Here is a 16,931-nt window from a genome sequence, read left to right as displayed (position 1 = left end):
GGCAAAGCATCGAATGGATATTTTCCAAAGATGCACAAATAGCCAATTAGCATATGAAAAGATACTCAACATCATTAGCCATCAAGGAAATGCAAATCAAAATCTGAGATACCTCTTGATGCCCACTAGGATGACTTAAAAAAAAAAGAAAACTAACGAGTGTTGGTGAGGTAATGGAGAAATTAGGATTATCCTCACTTGCTGACCCTATCTATAGTTTCAGTCTTTAAGTATATATTCAAGAGACTGTGTGCATTCTTATATGAATGTTTATAGGAGTACAAAAGTATATTAACTGAATGGATAAATAAAGTATGGCATAGTTGTTTAGTTGCTCAGTCATGTCCAACTCTTTGTGAACTCATGGACTGTAGTCCACCAGGCTCCTCTGTCCTTGGGATTTTCCAGGCAAGAATACTGAAGTGGGTTGCTATTTCCATCTCCAGGGAATCTTCCCAACCCAGGGATTGAACCTGCATCTCCTGCATTGCAGGTGGGCTCTTTACTGCTGAGTTAACCGGGGAATTGCAGTTTTTAGATATTTGAGTAATGTTTTTCCATATATAATGTTGTAAAGCTCTGTATTTATTTTTTAAATTTTGATTGCTTTATTAAAATGTTCCTCATAGAATTCTTTACAAAAACATTATGCCCTAAAAAAGTCATTCAACAAATATCAAGACCTTCTATGTATAGGATATTGATGGAAAAAGCAAAGGAATCTGTGTTCCTGATCCTTAAAGTGAAGTGAAGTCACTCAGTCGTGTCCGACTCTTTGTGACCCCATGGACTGTAGCCTACCAGGCTCTTCCATCCGTGGGATTTTCCAGGCAAGAATACTGGAGTGGATTGCCATTTCCTTCTCCTAAGCTCTGTAATTTAAAAGAATTATAGTTCTTTGTTGGTGTAGCTAGGTAACTTTTTATTTATTTAATTTTATTTAAAAATTATATATATTTTGGCTGTTCTGGGTCTTTGTTGCTGCACAGGCTTTTCCCTAGTTGTGGGGAGAAGGGGCTACTCTAGTTTGTGGTGCTTGGGCTTCTCATTTTGGTGACTTCCCTTGTTGCAGAGCATGGGCTCTAGGGTGCTCGGGCTTCGGGAGTTGCAGTGAGAGGGCTTGGCAGTTGTGGCTCCCTGGCTCAATAGTTGGGGCACATGGGATCTAACCAGTGTCTCCTACATTGGCAGGTGGATTCATTACCTAGTAACCTTAGCTTTTACCTTTGCCTTGGCTCTAGGTTACTTTTTAAATTGCTTTGTTGGTAGCAACTTAGGTGAATTACTGTTTCATTTTTTAGGCGTGTTTGTTAGTTTTTGAGAACTAGTGTGGCAGTGAGCTTGAAATGATACCCTCTTTAGTCCTAAACACTGCCACAGTTTTTCTTTTATGGCTGTGGTTAAAAAAAATTGGATGTTTCAAATGAATGCTCTCAGGTTCCCACAAGTGAATTAATGGTCTTATTACGATATATGCTCTAATATTTTTTTTAAAGCTTCAGAATCGCTTTAAAAAATTCAGCTGTATTGAGGTAAGATTTTATAATATACTACTTTACACATGAAATTGTTTTAGTAAATATGTTCAATTGTGTAACCACCATAGAACAATTCTGTTTCCCCCAAATTTCCTTTGTACTCCTTTGCTCATCAGCCCCTCACTTCACCCCCATGTCTTGATAGCCACTTCCTCTCTATTTTTATAATTTTAGTTTTTTCTCTAACTTGATTTAAGTGAAATCATAGTCCATTTAGGTCTGGCTTTTTTCAGTTAGCATGGTGTTTTTTTTTTAAATTCATCCATGCTGTTACTGTATCAGTAGTTTGTTTTTTATTCTTGAGTAGTAGTATTCCATTGTATGGATGGACATTTGGGTTGTTTTCACCTTTTGAATATGATGAATAAAGTTGCTCTGGACATGTGTATAGTTTTATGGTGTAAGTTTCTGCAATGCTGCACTGTTTTCTAGAGATCATACCGTCTTAACATTTGTATTAACTTCCTGGAAATATAATTTTTGGAAATAGATCATTTAGTGGGATTACACATAATTTAGCATATCATTAAGCAGTGTTTCATAAAGTCACCATCTTCATATAATTATTATGTATTTATTATGCATGGAATGTATGCTAAGGATGCTTGTAAAATGCAGATCCTTGGGTCTCATTGCCAAAAGTTCTTACTCCGTAAAGTTGGAGAGTCATATGGTAATAATGACATTTAGTCATTTTCAAAACCATAGTTTTCATTAATATATTTGTTTAATTCTTTGCAACATTTCTTTGTATTTATTTATTTGCCCATGCCGGATCTTAGTTCCCTGATGAAGGATCAAACCCGGGCCCCCTGCGTTGGGATCACAGAGTCTTAGCCACTGGACCAACAGTGGACCACCAGGGAAGTCCCTTCATTAATTATTTGTTCAATTAGTATTTCTTGAGGGGATTTTGGTTCTTCCTTTGCATTCACATGCATTTTATTACATTTTTTTTTTTCCTGTACTCAAGATCTCCCAAGGTTTATCTGGGCCCCTTTGTTTGCTCGCCATCTAGTGGTAACAAGTAAGAACCACCCAAATGAATGAATTCATAGGAGGTGGACAGTGCCCTTCTAAAGGAGGAAGGATTGGAAAATCCAAAGATAAGTTTGTGACTAACGAAAATGCTCACTATATGTTTGCTATATGAATGAATGCCCCTTCCTCCCATGACTTTTTTTGGGGGGGTAGGAATTCAGTATTATTTACCTGGGAAATAATTTGAGAGAAAAATGTGTTTTCTATCAATTTTTTTGAAAAAATTAATTTTAGAGCCTGTAAATTTAAAGCTTTTGTCCTAAATGGCCAGCTGAATTACTTTTACTAGGAAATGGGTAGGTGTGCATGCCTAATTCTCTTACTTACATGAGAGAGAGGCCTCCAAGCCATGCTAAATCATACTTGGTACTATATGAAGTAATTTTGGTTCCATACAATTTATATTCTAGATCCTCTTGTTCTGGGCTCTTAATTTAGTTTGTCTTTTACATGTTTTTTAGTTTTTTTGCTCATGCTAGTTTGATGATTGTGAAAGTTATTTTGCTAAAAAATTTGTCTTTTGTTTTACATTAGCTTGACAGAAAAAAGCTTTACTGTGATAGGGATGTTTTAACAAAACTTAGTTTGTAAGGTCTGATTTTACTTTTCACTTATAGAAATGGTGGAGTCAATGAAGAAAGTAGCAGGGATGGATGTGGAGTTGACAGTTGAAGAAAGAAACCTCCTATCTGTTGCATATAAAAATGTGATTGGAGCTAGAAGAGCTTCCTGGAGAATAATCAGCAGCATTGAACAGAAAGAAGAAAACAAGGGAGGAGAAGACAAACTCAAAATGATTCGGGAATATCGGCAAATGGTGAGATTGTTACATCCTAGTGTTAAAGTCGCTCAGTTGTGTCTGACTCCTTTGCGACCCCATGGACTGTGTAGCCCACGAGACTCCTCTGTCCATGGGCTTCTCCAGGCTAGAATACTGGAGTGGGTTGCCATTCGCTTCTCCAGACAGTTTTCCCATCCCAGGGATTGAACCTGGGTCTCCTGCCTTGCAGGCAGATTCTTTACTGTCTGAGCTACTGGGTGGCCTGTATATCCTAGACATATCTTGTCATATCCTAGATAGCTTTAAAGAATGATGTCTTGGGTGTTTAGATCATAGCCTAGTACACACATTGTTGTATACCTGTGTAATGTATGTTTTACATTTTACTGGATTTGCATGTTTTACACATCTGAGTTGAGAATTAGAGGCTATACAGTATTTTAGGAGAGAGGAGAAGACATTTTTGTTTTTCTTGAAAGATGCAGAGAGCACCACACAAGTAGACAACTGATTTAATCATTGTTTCTATTGTGGTGACTACAAAATACTTCATTGAGTAACTTGAAATTACCATTCTGGACAATTTAACCAATATTCATATGCCTGTTATGTACATCAGTTGATAGGTAATATGGGTACAAAGATGAGACAGTTAATATTCTCATGGAAAATCGGTCTATTCATTGTTTTTATAATAGAATAGAAAATAGCAGAAGGCATCAGATATTGGTAAATTTATTGTCTCAGATATTATATGTGGGTATATGCTGATATGTAATGTTTTTCTTGCTGTGGCTTTTGGTCAAGAAAGTTTAATCTAGTGCAGTGGTTTTCAAACCAGAAGTGACTTTGCTCCTCAGAGGACATTTGGTAGAGACATTTTTGGTTGTTACAATTTTTGTGGGTAGAGATGAAGTTACTGCTAAGCATCCTATTATGCATAGAGTGGAGTGTTGAGAAACTGATTCTAAACACACTCTTTAAAGTACAGTGAGAGGAATTTAAAAAACTGTCACGGTAGACTCGGTGCCGGCCAGCTCCCTCTCCGTGCTCTGCGACCGCCGTGGCGAATGTGACCTCAGGAGTGCAAGTTGCCGATGAAGTATGTCGCATTTTTTTATGACATGAAAGTTCAGAAGTGCTCCACGCCAGAAGAAATCAAGAAAAGAAAGAAGGCTGTCATCTTCTGTCTCAGTGCAGACAAAAAGTGCATCATCGTGGAGGAAGGCAAAGAGATCTTGGTGGGAGATGTTGGTGTCACCATAACCGATCCTTTCAAGCATTTTGTGGGAATGCTTCCTGAAAAAGATTGTCGCTATGCTCTGTATGATGCAAGCTTTGAAACAAAGGAATCCAGGAAAGAGGAGTTGATGTTTTTCCTGTGGGCACCAGAACTAGCTCCTCTGAAGAAGAAAATGATCTATGCGAGCTCCAAGGATGCCATCAAAAAGAAGTTCCAAGGCATAAAACACGAATGTCAAGCAAATGGGCCAGAAGACCTCAATTGGGCTTGTATTGCTGAAAAGCTAGGTGGATCCCTAATTGTAGCTTTTGAAGGATGCCCTGTGTAGACCATCGTCTGGTGCCACAAATCGGAAGCTTCTGTGTTTAACATTATCCTCTTGCTATATATAAGTAAAGCAGAAAATGTTTAGGCTAGGGACTCACTGAAGGGGAGCTGTCTTGTCATTTGTGGGGGTAAACTACTCAATGAACATGTGCAAATGGCCCTAAATAAATCTACACTCTAAAACAACTTCTTACTGGCCAAATGCCTGTTTGGATGAGTTGGCTTGTTATAAACATTTTTGTTAAAGCTCATGATTTTTAAATTAATAGTGCAGTTCACAAACCAGTAGAAAGCCACATGAAGAGAACTATTGCATCTTTGTTAACCTCAGCAGTTATTTACCTTCTTTTTTGCTTAGAGATTTAGTCATAATCTGGTTGTAATTTTGGCCCAAATTTCTTTATTCTGTTGAGTTAAACTGAATAATGGAAAGTAGTTCTCACAACATGTAACAGCACTAAAGTACTAACTTGGTGATTCTACTGGATGCATGGTAGAGACTGCCTTGAAAGGTGTAGGCTTTGAACCAGCGCTGACCTTGCAGAACACTGTTGCAGCCCATAGTTGGCAGAGGAAGCCGCTCCCGCACCTGGGGCCGCTCACTCACAGGTCTGGTCGGAAGGCTGTTCTGAGAGTGGCCTTGCACCCTGGAAATCAGGAGAATGTGCACCATCTTGTAACAGCGAATTGTAAAACAGATTTGGGCTCCAGCGTATCCCACTTTGTTAATGAAAATGGTGAGGGTGGTGTATTGACAGACTGTGACTCCCTGCTGTCTTTAACTAATTGTGTCTCCTTCAGAACTTTGATGCTTCTGGTATAATAAAGTGTGGAAGAATGTTACTTTTTCTCTAGGGCCCAGGAGAACTTCCTCTCCTAGAGTGGCTTGCAGCTGTACATGCAGTGGGGAGCAGGTATGATGGACAACACGGGAAAGCCACGCTGAGCACCCCTGGAAGTGACTGTCCTTCACATCACAGGCATAACACTGAACAACCTAGAGATGCACAAACAGTGGAATTTAGAAGTAGCAGTACTGGCTTTATGTAATAAAGGAAGCATTTTTAACTTCTTAAAAAAAAATAAAAAAAAAACTGTCACAAAGTTAGCATGGAGTGAATTTGGTGGATAGAGGGAAAGGGGAAACAGCATTTGCTGAGTTACATGAGATATTTCTAAATTACAAAATATGTGTTCAAGTTACTATATTTAATCTTTAAATGAGCCTGTAAAGGGTAGATATTATTCTAGTTTCTAGATAAAAACGGGTGTTCTGAGTGATTAACATACCTGGGATCACATAGAAAGTGGTAAACTGGTTAGTGTGACCATTACCTTCAAACACATTGGAACAAAGAATATGGATTGTTGGTAGACAGGTTGGTGTTTCAGAGGGATCAGGAAATGAGGTAGAGAGTGCTGAAGAGAGAAGTCTGTGCTAGATTGTGGGGTTTGGGGTAAGAAGGAAAGGAAGCAGGAAGCAGAGAGGGGAACTGATAAATTGGAAGATGAAAGAGTCAAGAGACTGGAGGTCTTGATGTGTCTTTAAGTATAAATAACAGGAGTAAAGGAACTAAAAAAAGAAGTTGTAATCCAGTAGTAAAATATTGGAACTTAAAAATTCCAGGCTAGAATAGCACTGTTAAGAATGCACAAGTAAAGGTCATGGAGTTGAGATCAAGGAGTACTACATTGAAAAGAACATGATAATGCCTTGGTGTGTGATACCAGGAATTGGAGAGGTAAGCTTTAGATACTCAGTGAATGTGGGTGAAGGGCCTGCGGAGATCTATTGATGACAGAAATTGATATTTTAAAACATAGTGGATGAGCTTCCAAGGGAGGAAGGGTTTGGAGTATTAGAACAGTCATCCTGAGTCAGTGAGGACTTGAGAATTCAGAAATCATCCTCCTCTTAGAGCAATCTGTCTCTTCTTGAGAAGCCATAAAAAAGGTAGAGCTGGTTTTACTTAGAATCATTTCGAGATTATAGAAGAGAGAGTGGGAGAATTATTTACAATGGAAAGAAGGTTGCAGAGGGCACAAAATAAATTTGGAAAGGTAAAACAATGTCATTGTGAAAGTGAAAGTATTATTTGCTCAGTTGTGTCTGACTCGTTATGACCCCATGGACTGTAGCCCTTAAGGCTCCTCTGTCCACAGAATTGTCCAGGCAGGAATATTGGAGTGGGTTTCAGTTCCCTTCTCAAGGGGATCTTCCTGACCCAGGGATCAAAACTGGGACTCTTGCATTGTAGGCAGATTCTTTACCGTTTGAGCCACCAGGGGAGACATTGTAATAACAGAATATTGAGAGCAGAATGTATATGTGTGTTAAGAGGTAGTACGTGTTTTGGGCATGATAAACGAAATGAGTGGCAGCGTTTACTTCAGTCAGTAGACTTTTGATGTCGTAGCTGGTTATGGGTCTATCAGTAAGGTGGTTTACAGTTGAGCATAATAGTGGTTAAGGAATGTGAGTCCCGGAGGCAAAATGCCTGGCTTTGAGTTTTTATTCCATCCCTTAGAAACTGGGAGCCTAGCCATGCAGCCTACTTGGGTTCAAGTTTTCACTCTGCTTCTAAGTTCTTTAGTTATCTTTGGTCAAATATAGTGATCTTTGTTTTCCTATGTAAGTGGAGACAAAAGCTAGTTTTTTTTTTTTTAAAGCTAGTTAATACGTTGCATTCAGTAAGTAGTAATCCCAGTCTTACTTCTATAGCTGAACTGTGAGTCCTTCCCCCTCCCCCCATCACTTAACTAATGGCATGTAGGAAGAAATACTTTACATAAACTGGAGACAGGTTTTCTCTGCTTTTGTATCAAGAGTGGAAAAGGAGGTTTGGAGAGGGATATATATGTTCTCTTTAATATGGTTCTCTTTTCCAAAACCAGAGATAGAATGTGATAATTTGTGTAATTTCTTAAATAATTTTTGACTTTTTTTTTCTTTCAGGTTGAGACTGAGCTAAAGTTAATCTGTTGTGACATTCTGGATGTACTGGACAAACACCTCATTCCAGCAGCTAACACTGGCGAGTCCAAGGTTTTCTATTATAAAATGTAGGTTCAATACTAGAAGGGAAGATAATCAAATTAAATAAATCAGATTAAATGTTGGCTCTCTTAGAATCATCAGTTTTCATATAGATTTTTCAACACTTTATTTAACGTTGGAAGGATAGTTAAAAGAGGAGTGATTCTCAAGACTTAGTTTTTGAATACTCATTTGCAAATTCACTGCTAAGAAAAATCAGTATTACTGCATTTAAGATGGTCAGATGATTGCTGTAAAAAATGTACTAGGTTTTGTGTTACCTGTTTATATATTCATTTGTTTGTGTGTGGGATACCTACTAGCTACAGGCAATGCAGTTCAGTCTTAACATTATATAGTTTTTTTATTTCATTAGCAAACTGTTGTGCTGTTCTTTGGAACCACTTTCTATGTTTAATTCCGATTGAGTGATAAAATTTGTTGATTTTTGAATGTTTTCAGTTAATTTCTCTAGGATTTTGCTTACATTTGGCAATGTGATATCTGAGTCATTCCTGAAAGAGTTTTTGAATTTTGAAGTATATACATCTGTTGTTTCATGTTTTTATCACAACTTGATTTTATGTAATAGAGAAAAATTTTTAAAAACTTACTTTAAAAAGCATTATTCTAATTTTGTTTTTTGTTGTTGTTTTGCTTTAGGAAAGGGGACTACCACAGGTATCTGGCTGAATTTGCCACAGGGAACGACAGGAAGGAGGCTGCGGAGAACAGCCTAGTGGCTTATAAAGCTGCTAGTGATATTGCAATGACAGAACTTCCACCAACACATCCCATTCGCTTAGGTCTTGCTCTCAATTTTTCTGTATTCTACTATGAAATTCTTAATTCCCCTGACCGTGCCTGCAGGTAAGTCTCTAAAGAGAAAAAAACTCTTGACTGTGAAAGTGAAAAAGGTTACAAAGAAAAATAGCTACTTGTTTTTCTGTCTTGTTCCCTGGGGCTGCCTTCCTTGGCTTTGCCCTGTAATGAATTCTGGCTCTTGACACAACCGTTTTGGATGATACAAAGACAGACCTATTTCAGTTCATTAGGATAGTAGTTAGAATTATGCGATGAGGAAAAATTTGATTGGTAAATTGAAAAGAATCTTGTTACACAGTAGGAGTAAGGAATGAGGGATTTTCATAATAGAATTATCTTCACTTTTGTATATTAGCTTTCAGTCTTTGTACCGTGTTCAATATTGTTACTCCATTTATACTTCAGGTTATTCCCAATTTTGATACATAAATTTAAGGAATATATGTACATGGTTTTTTATTTCTTAAGTATACACGACATGAAGTTTATCATTCTGTGTTTAAATGCGCAGTTCAGTGACATTAAGTGGGTGTTCATGTGTGCTCAGTAGTGTCCGACTCTTTGCGACCCCATGGACAGTAGCTCCTCTGTCCATGGAATTTTCCAGGCAAGAATACTGGCATGGGTTGTCATATCCTATTCCAGGGGATCTTTGCAACCCAGGGATTGAACCCAGGTCATCTTCTGCACTGTAGACAGATTCTTTACCGCTCAGTCACCAGGGAAGCCTGCCAGGCTCCTTTGTCCGTGGGATTCTCCAGGCAAGAGTACTAGAGTGGATAGACATTAAGTACACCCACAATATTGTCTGTTGCTGCTGCTGCTGCTGCTAAGTCACTTCAGTCGTGTCCGACTCTGTGTGACCCCATAGACGGAAGCCCACCAGGCTCCCCCGTCTCTGGGATTCTCCAGGCAAGAACACTGGAGTGGGTTGCCATTGTTGCATCTATTTCTAAAACTTTTTCATCACCTGAAACAAACTTACCACTAAACAATATACACCTCTGCCTGATTTTCTGATAATCTCTGTCTATGAATTTGCCTATTTTAGATATATCATACAGTAATGTTACAAAGTAACCTCGGTGTTCTTGGATATGTAGGAATCAGATATTCCCTGAAGAGATTTTCCAGCTGTCAGGTGGATTCTTTTGAATGAAAAATCAATGTTAGTTCCTCTAAAAACTTTGTAAATGGCTAGTTGAGTGTGTCCAAGCAGGTAATATATCTTAACTGAAGAAGCTGTGTCTGTTCAGGGACAGTGTTGGTTGACTCTTTGATTGCCATTCTCTAGTCTAGCCATTGCACACACAGCTTCAACCTAAGTCCTTTCCATGCCATCTGTGCTCTTTTTCTACCCAGTAAGGTTAGTTCAGATATGACTTCCTAATCCGCTTCCCTCTTGGGTCCCTGAAGTACTTTCTCTAGGTTGGCACTTCATCTTTATGTTGTAGTAGCTATTTATGTCACTCCCTGTATTTTTAGGTGTTTTAAAAGGTTCATTGTGGACTCATATTATGTCTCTTTCCTCTTTCCTACCTGTTTCCAGCATCACTTGATGTACATAGTACACAGTATTCAAAAAGTAAAGGTGAATTTTGTTTCTTAACTGTAGTAAATGGCTTATATGATCACGTTTTTGTGGGTTTTTTCTTTCTCTGTTAACATTAAATTTTATTGAATTGTGAGATACTGTCCCAGAGTTTTTTTCTTTTTGCATTAAAACTTTATTAAAGTTAAACTAACTAGAATTTGAAAATACCTTTCATGTGGATATATTTTGATGGTGGCGGATGGGATTAGGTCTGCTTGTCAAAAGCATAGTAATAAGTGGAACTCCAACAAAGGCTTCACTAGTTCCACAGTTGCTGGATTACGAAATTTAAAAAGGCGTTTCATTAGTTACACCTGTTTTCAGTGCCTGAACCCAAGCATTCAGCATCTAATAGTGTCTAGTAGTGATAACTAAAGACTGAAATTTAACTTATGTCGTTTCTAAAATCTGTTTTTGGACTTATTTAATTTTGGACTTGTTTATTTTTATAATACATTTACGTGAATTCTTATAGGTTGGCAAAAGCAGCTTTTGATGATGCAATTGCAGAACTGGACACGCTGAGTGAAGAAAGCTATAAGGACTCTACACTTATCATGCAGTTGTTACGTGATAATCTGACACTATGGACTTCAGACATGCAGGGTGATGGTAAGGAGACTGAAGTTAAAATGTGTCTCTTTCAGTTGTTGGCTCTATTTCCTCTTAGAAAATTGGGATTTCTTTACATTAAGGTATAACTTAGACTCAGCCTATCCTCCAAACTATCAAATTTTAATTACTTACCTTTACAGGAAATGGTATCAGAGTACAGCCTTACATTTTGGTCTGTAAGATAATAACATAAAAGGCCTGTTTGGAAAAGGAGATCTTTTGTTAATAATCAAAGATTTAAAGTGGCTAAACTTAGTTTTCTGTTCTATCAATTTTGAAAGATGGAGGGAGAGGAAGCAGTTCATATTACCATTCCTCTGATTCAATTTTAGGGGTCTAAGGTGAATTATATTTTATTGTTGTTGTCACTATTTTGGCTGAGTGGCAATCCTCAGGTTAAAATTTAGATGGTTATAAGTAGATATTTACGGTATCTTTTCTGTGTGGAAATGTTTTATCTAAAACAAGACTAATTTCCCTCTGTATTCTATACAACAGATGAAACACCCTGCTCATATAGATCCTTATTTAAGAGATCTGGTATAGTCTCTTTGTTTTCTAATGTTGCAGTTGTAAATAGTTACTAGAGTATTTTATAAAATTTAATCTTGTCATTGGGAGTAGGGTGGGTGCTTAATGATTATTCCAGATGTAAAGGATCAAATTTGTCAAGTTTCTTGATTTTAAAGGATATTTTATTCTACTCATTTCTAAAGAATTGTTTTTACCCATGATAGATCATTGAAAGGGTAGGAGGACTGGACGGGGAGATGGACACAAACTAGTGTGATGTGATAATTATAGGAAAAAGCTTATTACCCAAACTGAAGCATACTTTGTATTCCTTGAGGTTAGATGTAGTTTCTCTTGGTCAGACCAACATATATTGTATTTGGAAACAACTTTTTAAAGATGTCTCTGAAAATGGATGTCAGGGAATGTAGGTTGGCAGTGGAAGGACAGAGTCAGATTTTAGAATTATCTTGTCTTATGGTGAGAGTTAGGGGACTCTGCTTCTAAAGCGCAGTTGCTCTATGAACTATTTAGAACTTGACTAGGTTTGGCTTGAGATTTGTGGTGCATGTGACTTTCTTGCACACTTCTCCAACAAAGCCAGATGGAGTCACAGATGAGTTTTCGTCAGCACAGCACTGCAGGCACCCACTACCAGTCTGTGGGACTCAAAGCCAACTAAACCATCTCTGAACTAATGACTGGGGTTCCTTCCAGCTTTAAATTGTATTGTATTCTAACAATAACTACTAAGAAGAATGGCCAGATAGCTGTGGACTCTTCATAGTCACCCCCAGCTCAGAGAAGACTAATATCTCTCTGCCTGTTTGAGGGGATAAAAGGAAAGCATGTGGAGAGTTTGGTAAGCGGTATTGACCTAAAGTAAGCTATACCTCTTTGATCTCTCGGCCTATTTTTTTGAGGGTGAAAAATAGCAACAACCAAAAAGGTGATTTTTGAAAAGCGATTTTTTTTTTTTTTTGGACACATTATTTGGTACAGATGTCACTTTTTATAAAGTTGCTAGATATCAAAAATTTTAAAAAGTCTGATTTTCTGTTATCACTCATAACCAAGAATTGATTAAGGTAGATTGTGATTCCATTTATACAGAATCAAAGATACTCTTTTCTTGGTTATCGAGCATGTTTTATTAAATGGATTATTTAAAAATAAAATATCTTTAAACTTATTATGTTTTCATAGTTGGGAATGTTCTTTGTACAAAATGTTTCATTACATTTTGGGGTAGATTTCTCTTTAATCTTAAACAGTTAAACTAGTGAAATTCAGTTTCATCAATTCCTTATCACTTTGTAGATTGACCAATTAAATTTCATTAAGATAGATTAATTTTCCTCTAAGAGGTGTGTTACAGAACAAATTCAAGTAGTCTGTTGAAATCTTAGCACAATAAACAAGCTGTCTGAAATTACAAATTGTTGATACTAGAAAATTATTTGCCAGTTTTACTAAAGGTGTAAGGTGTTATTTGGTTTTGTAATTTAGAATCAATGCTGAATGTAGAAGAATTTGGTTTATGAAGTTAGTCAGGATATTACTTACACTTAGTTTAAGGATTATTTAGATTGTTTTCTCCTTTTTTACTTTAAATGTGAAAAATGGTGTAAAAAACCATTTGAATCGAGGGTTTCTAAACAAAGAAATCTATGAAATTTATGTTGTTCACAAACCTTTACTTATACATGATTGTATTATTTTGCCTGCAGCATGTTAATGTCTGTCTGGGTGTGTTCAAACATAATTCTTTAAAGGGAGCACCACTTTTTCTCATCAAGCAATTTCAGTTCTTTTTCTTTTAACCTATGATCAGAGGATTGTTTAATATACAAGTTCATGGAGAGGAAATGTGTTCTCTCTGATTGTTCCCTTCTCCCTTCCCAATCCAGAAACTGGGCAAAGAAATACATATCTGAGGAAACGTTTTCCCCCCTTCTGTATACCTTTTAAGAGGATATTTCATCCTCTTAAAAAGGAACAGATTATTAGAGTGAAGTTCATACAAAGTAAGATTCCAAAATCTGATTCCCCTAAGTCATTGATGTTTTCCTTTGTCCTGCTCTTGGTTTATTTTTCTTGTAATGTTGCTTTCATATGATTGTTCTCCCTCCCTTTCTCCTTACAATATAGATTCCTAAAGGAAAATCCAACTCTTCCTTTCCTAAAAACTCTACTTTGTAAGTCATTATCATGGCACAGTGAATTCTGCTTTTATTGATCCTTCACTAATCATGCCTGCATATCATCATCTTGTTGCTTAAAAAAATGCCTGTTATACATCCCAGGATGCAAAACCTTTTAAGACATTTATGATCTGCTACCCCTGTCTACTTCTGGTTGGGTGTGACTTTGACAGTGTTTTTATGCCAGAGTTACTTGGAACTTTTGGCAAATCTAGTGGTTTCTTATAAGTAAATTAAGAGTGTGCTCTATTGATTATGTTAACCGTATTTTGGCAGTGTATTGCTGTTGAAAATGAGTGTGAATGTTCTTATCATTTCTTAAGTATGAATACATTATTGTTCATTGGGAGAACAATTGGGTGGTCCATCATTTCTTCCCTTAGTAAATGGTTGTTTTTGTCTTTTCTTTGCATGTCTTTCTAAATGTGAGTCAATCTTTATGTACCTTAAATACTTTTTTAAAACAAATGGCAAACATTTTTATCACAAAAGAAAATGTTGAAATAACTAAAACTGTCTTTACCCTTACTGCCATGACAGCATTTATCGTATCAAGGTCTTTAAGACAAGACCATTTAAAAGTGTTCCTCAGAGTTTTGCTTTATGTCTGTAGGGAGCTGGTCTTAGTGTCTTTTGTCCATTCTGAATAAGTAATTTAACAAGCAGTATGAATGGATGAATTGTCTGAAGTATCATGATTATTGGATTAGTTCATTGATTTTTTCATTTATTTTGATCAAACTAGTAACTACTTAGGAATTAGTGGTTTATTAAAGCACAAAAGAATGTAACTTTTATCTGTTTATTTTTTGGCAAAAGCCTGCATGCTTCCTTTATTATGGCTGTCTTATGCTTATTAATAGGTAGATGACTGGTGAATAGGCTGGCTTTCGATTGCATGTCATAGTGCAGTTGAAATTCCTCAGGCTAATTAATAATCATGTTCAAAGGGAAGAGAAAAGTGGCATGAGAGAACTGGTCCAAATGCCCTTCTTTAATAACCTCAGTGGTCTGGTTTACTTTGAGCATGCTGTTCCACTCTGGAGTGAGAGATTTGGTTTATGATTTGGTGCGATTGTCCAAGATAAAAAGTGTGTAAAATATTTGTTTACAAAAGCAGAATCTTCCAACTCCTTTGAATCATTTTACTGCTCACTTCTCATATTGAAATGTTTCTAATGAACCTTCAGGTCAATTAGATTTTGCAAAAATTTATAAAATACTCTTGGTTCTTGAAGAGGTGAGGTTATTGAGAAAGAGTATTTTGACTCAAGATATACATGAAAGCTTGAAAATCATTTTAATAATATGGTTACTTTGGCTGTCTACTTAAGTGCTTTTTTAGCATAAAAACATTGACTTACTATGCATCAATTATTTTTTTCATCCTGTTGATTATTCAGGACCTTGATCCAGCAGCACCTCTTGGCTTAGGCATCTAAGGTGTCAAGGATGGTAGAAGTCCTTTGCCTGTCTGTGTTTAAACCAGTTGTATCAAATATAAGGAGTCTTATGCTTGGAATGATACCTTTGTCTGTCCTCACAGCAACCTAGTTTAGTAGGTTATAAATTAATTGTCATTCTTCTTTGCAGGTGAAGAGCAGAATAAAGAAGCGCTGCAGGATGTGGAAGATGAAAATCAGTGAGACATAAAAGCCAACAAGAGAAACCATCTCTGACCACCCTAGACCTTCCCATCCCACCCCTCTTGGAAATTCCCCCATTGTCACTGAGAACCACCAAATCTGACTTTTACATTTGGTCTCAGAATTTAGGTTCCTGCCCTGTTGGTTTTTTTTTTTTTTTAAACAGTTTTCAAAAGTTCTTAAAGGCAAGAGTGAATTTCTGTGGATTTTACTGGTCCCAGCTTTTAGGTTCTTTAAGAACACTAAGAGGACTGCATAGAGGCTTTTTCAGCATTACTGTATTGTCTCCTGCCAGATGTGGCAAGATCACCATTAGAAATGGAAATTACATTCGAAAGCCATTAGAATTTTACGTGATGCAAGCATCTAAGAGAAAGGTTAATCACACTATAGAGGTGTATGTGGTATCATTTTCCCTTTTTCTAATTGTTTAAATTGAATTTTATACCAATGTTTAAAATTAATTGGGTGTTAGCTTGAGGTGGTAAAAGGTTTTTTGGGGAGTTTGTTGTAATGGTTTTGCTGTAAAAAAGTGTTTCAAACTCTGCTGAAATGTTGCTGAAAAGCATGGTGCTGGTAACAGTTCAACAATCCGTGGCTGCTCATTCTTGCCTACTTTTACTCTCCCTCTGAAGCAGGTTAGCATTGAAGGTGGTATGGAAAAGCCTGCATGCGTGTTCAACTCTTCGTTTCTTCTTCTTCCCTCTCCCCCTGGGCCCCGCCCCCCTTCGCTCGCTCAACCTCTTTTGTTCAGTATGTGTAACTTGAAGCTAATTTGTACTACTGGATATCTGACTGGAGCCACAGATACAGAATCTGTATTGTTCTTACTGAAACACAGCATGGATTAACATTAAACTTAAATAAAACAAACCTAAATTAAAAATGCCAAACATTATTGTGCCTCTATCCTTTTTCCTTCTATAATAAAATCTCTAGTCTAAATACATTGATTATATTTTTTGCCTGAATGTGAAGAAGATCTCTTTTCTTTTTTTTCTTTCATAAGTCACTTGTTTCCCAAAAATGTATGTTTCTAGAGGGGAAAGTTAGCTGTATGTAACCTGGTTCTGAAGAACAGGAAGTATAAATAGTGCAGGTATCCTGTCTTCTAAATCAGGTAACAGTATGATGTTTATTTTAATGATTAAAGTGCCAGTGTTTATTTATAATACAAAATGTACTTAAGGATCATCTAACATGCAATTTTTGGAGTTGTACAACTGAAGGCTGAGGTTATTTTCCACCTGCCCCAATGAGTGGCAGGAATATAGAAGAATTAAATAGATTCTCAGTAGTACACGTACACATGGTGAAATAGTACAGTGGTCCTCTTTATTAGAACTCGATGTAAGTAACATCTTTGAGAGAATTTATACATCAATGTGTACAGATATTTAGTTAATATAGGTGATTTTATGTCAGGCATTGAGGTCTGTCTCATTTGAATGACTGCCTCACATTGATGTACTCCTGATTTTTTTGGGGTGGGGAGTTGACTACTCTTGAACATTGAGCTTATTTCGAGCTTTGCAGTTGTAAATGTTGCTGCAGTAAATGTCTTTGT

At 36.9% G+C, this 16,931-nt stretch overlaps 1 protein-coding gene and 1 pseudogene across 2 annotated transcripts in view; both read left to right on the top strand.

The window, feature by feature from the left end:
• YWHAE (tyrosine 3-monooxygenase/tryptophan 5-monooxygenase activation protein epsilon) overlaps positions 1 to 16,262 on the top strand; it is a 38,971-nt gene extending 22,709 nt beyond the window's left edge. The window contains exons 2-7 of one of the 2 annotated variants that reach the window (XM_055403090.2): positions 3,197 to 3,396; positions 7,887 to 7,993; positions 8,631 to 8,837; positions 10,862 to 10,998; positions 13,666 to 13,712; positions 15,312 to 16,262. In XM_055403090.2, the coding sequence (XP_055259065.1) occupies positions 3,197 to 3,396; positions 7,887 to 7,993; positions 8,631 to 8,837; positions 10,862 to 10,998; positions 13,666 to 13,673 (659 nt within the window). In that variant the 3' untranslated portion in view covers positions 13,674 to 13,712; positions 15,312 to 16,262. The remainder of the gene's footprint in view (positions 1 to 3,196; positions 3,397 to 7,886; positions 7,994 to 8,630; positions 8,838 to 10,861; positions 10,999 to 13,665; positions 13,713 to 15,311) is intronic. The other variant, XM_055403081.2, reaches the window with a different exon arrangement.
• Positions 3,464 to 7,879, top strand: LOC148774681 (destrin pseudogene; annotated as a pseudogene).
• Positions 16,263 to 16,931: the final 669 nt, after the last annotated feature.

This window comes from Moschus berezovskii, chromosome 20 (genome assembly GCF_049115385.1).
Source record: "Moschus berezovskii isolate FMDL1 chromosome 20, NW_MosBer_1.0, whole genome shotgun sequence".
Classification (NCBI taxonomy): Eukaryota; Metazoa; Chordata; class Mammalia; order Artiodactyla; family Moschidae; genus Moschus; species Moschus berezovskii.
This window is presented reverse-complemented; position numbering and strand designations above follow the sequence as displayed.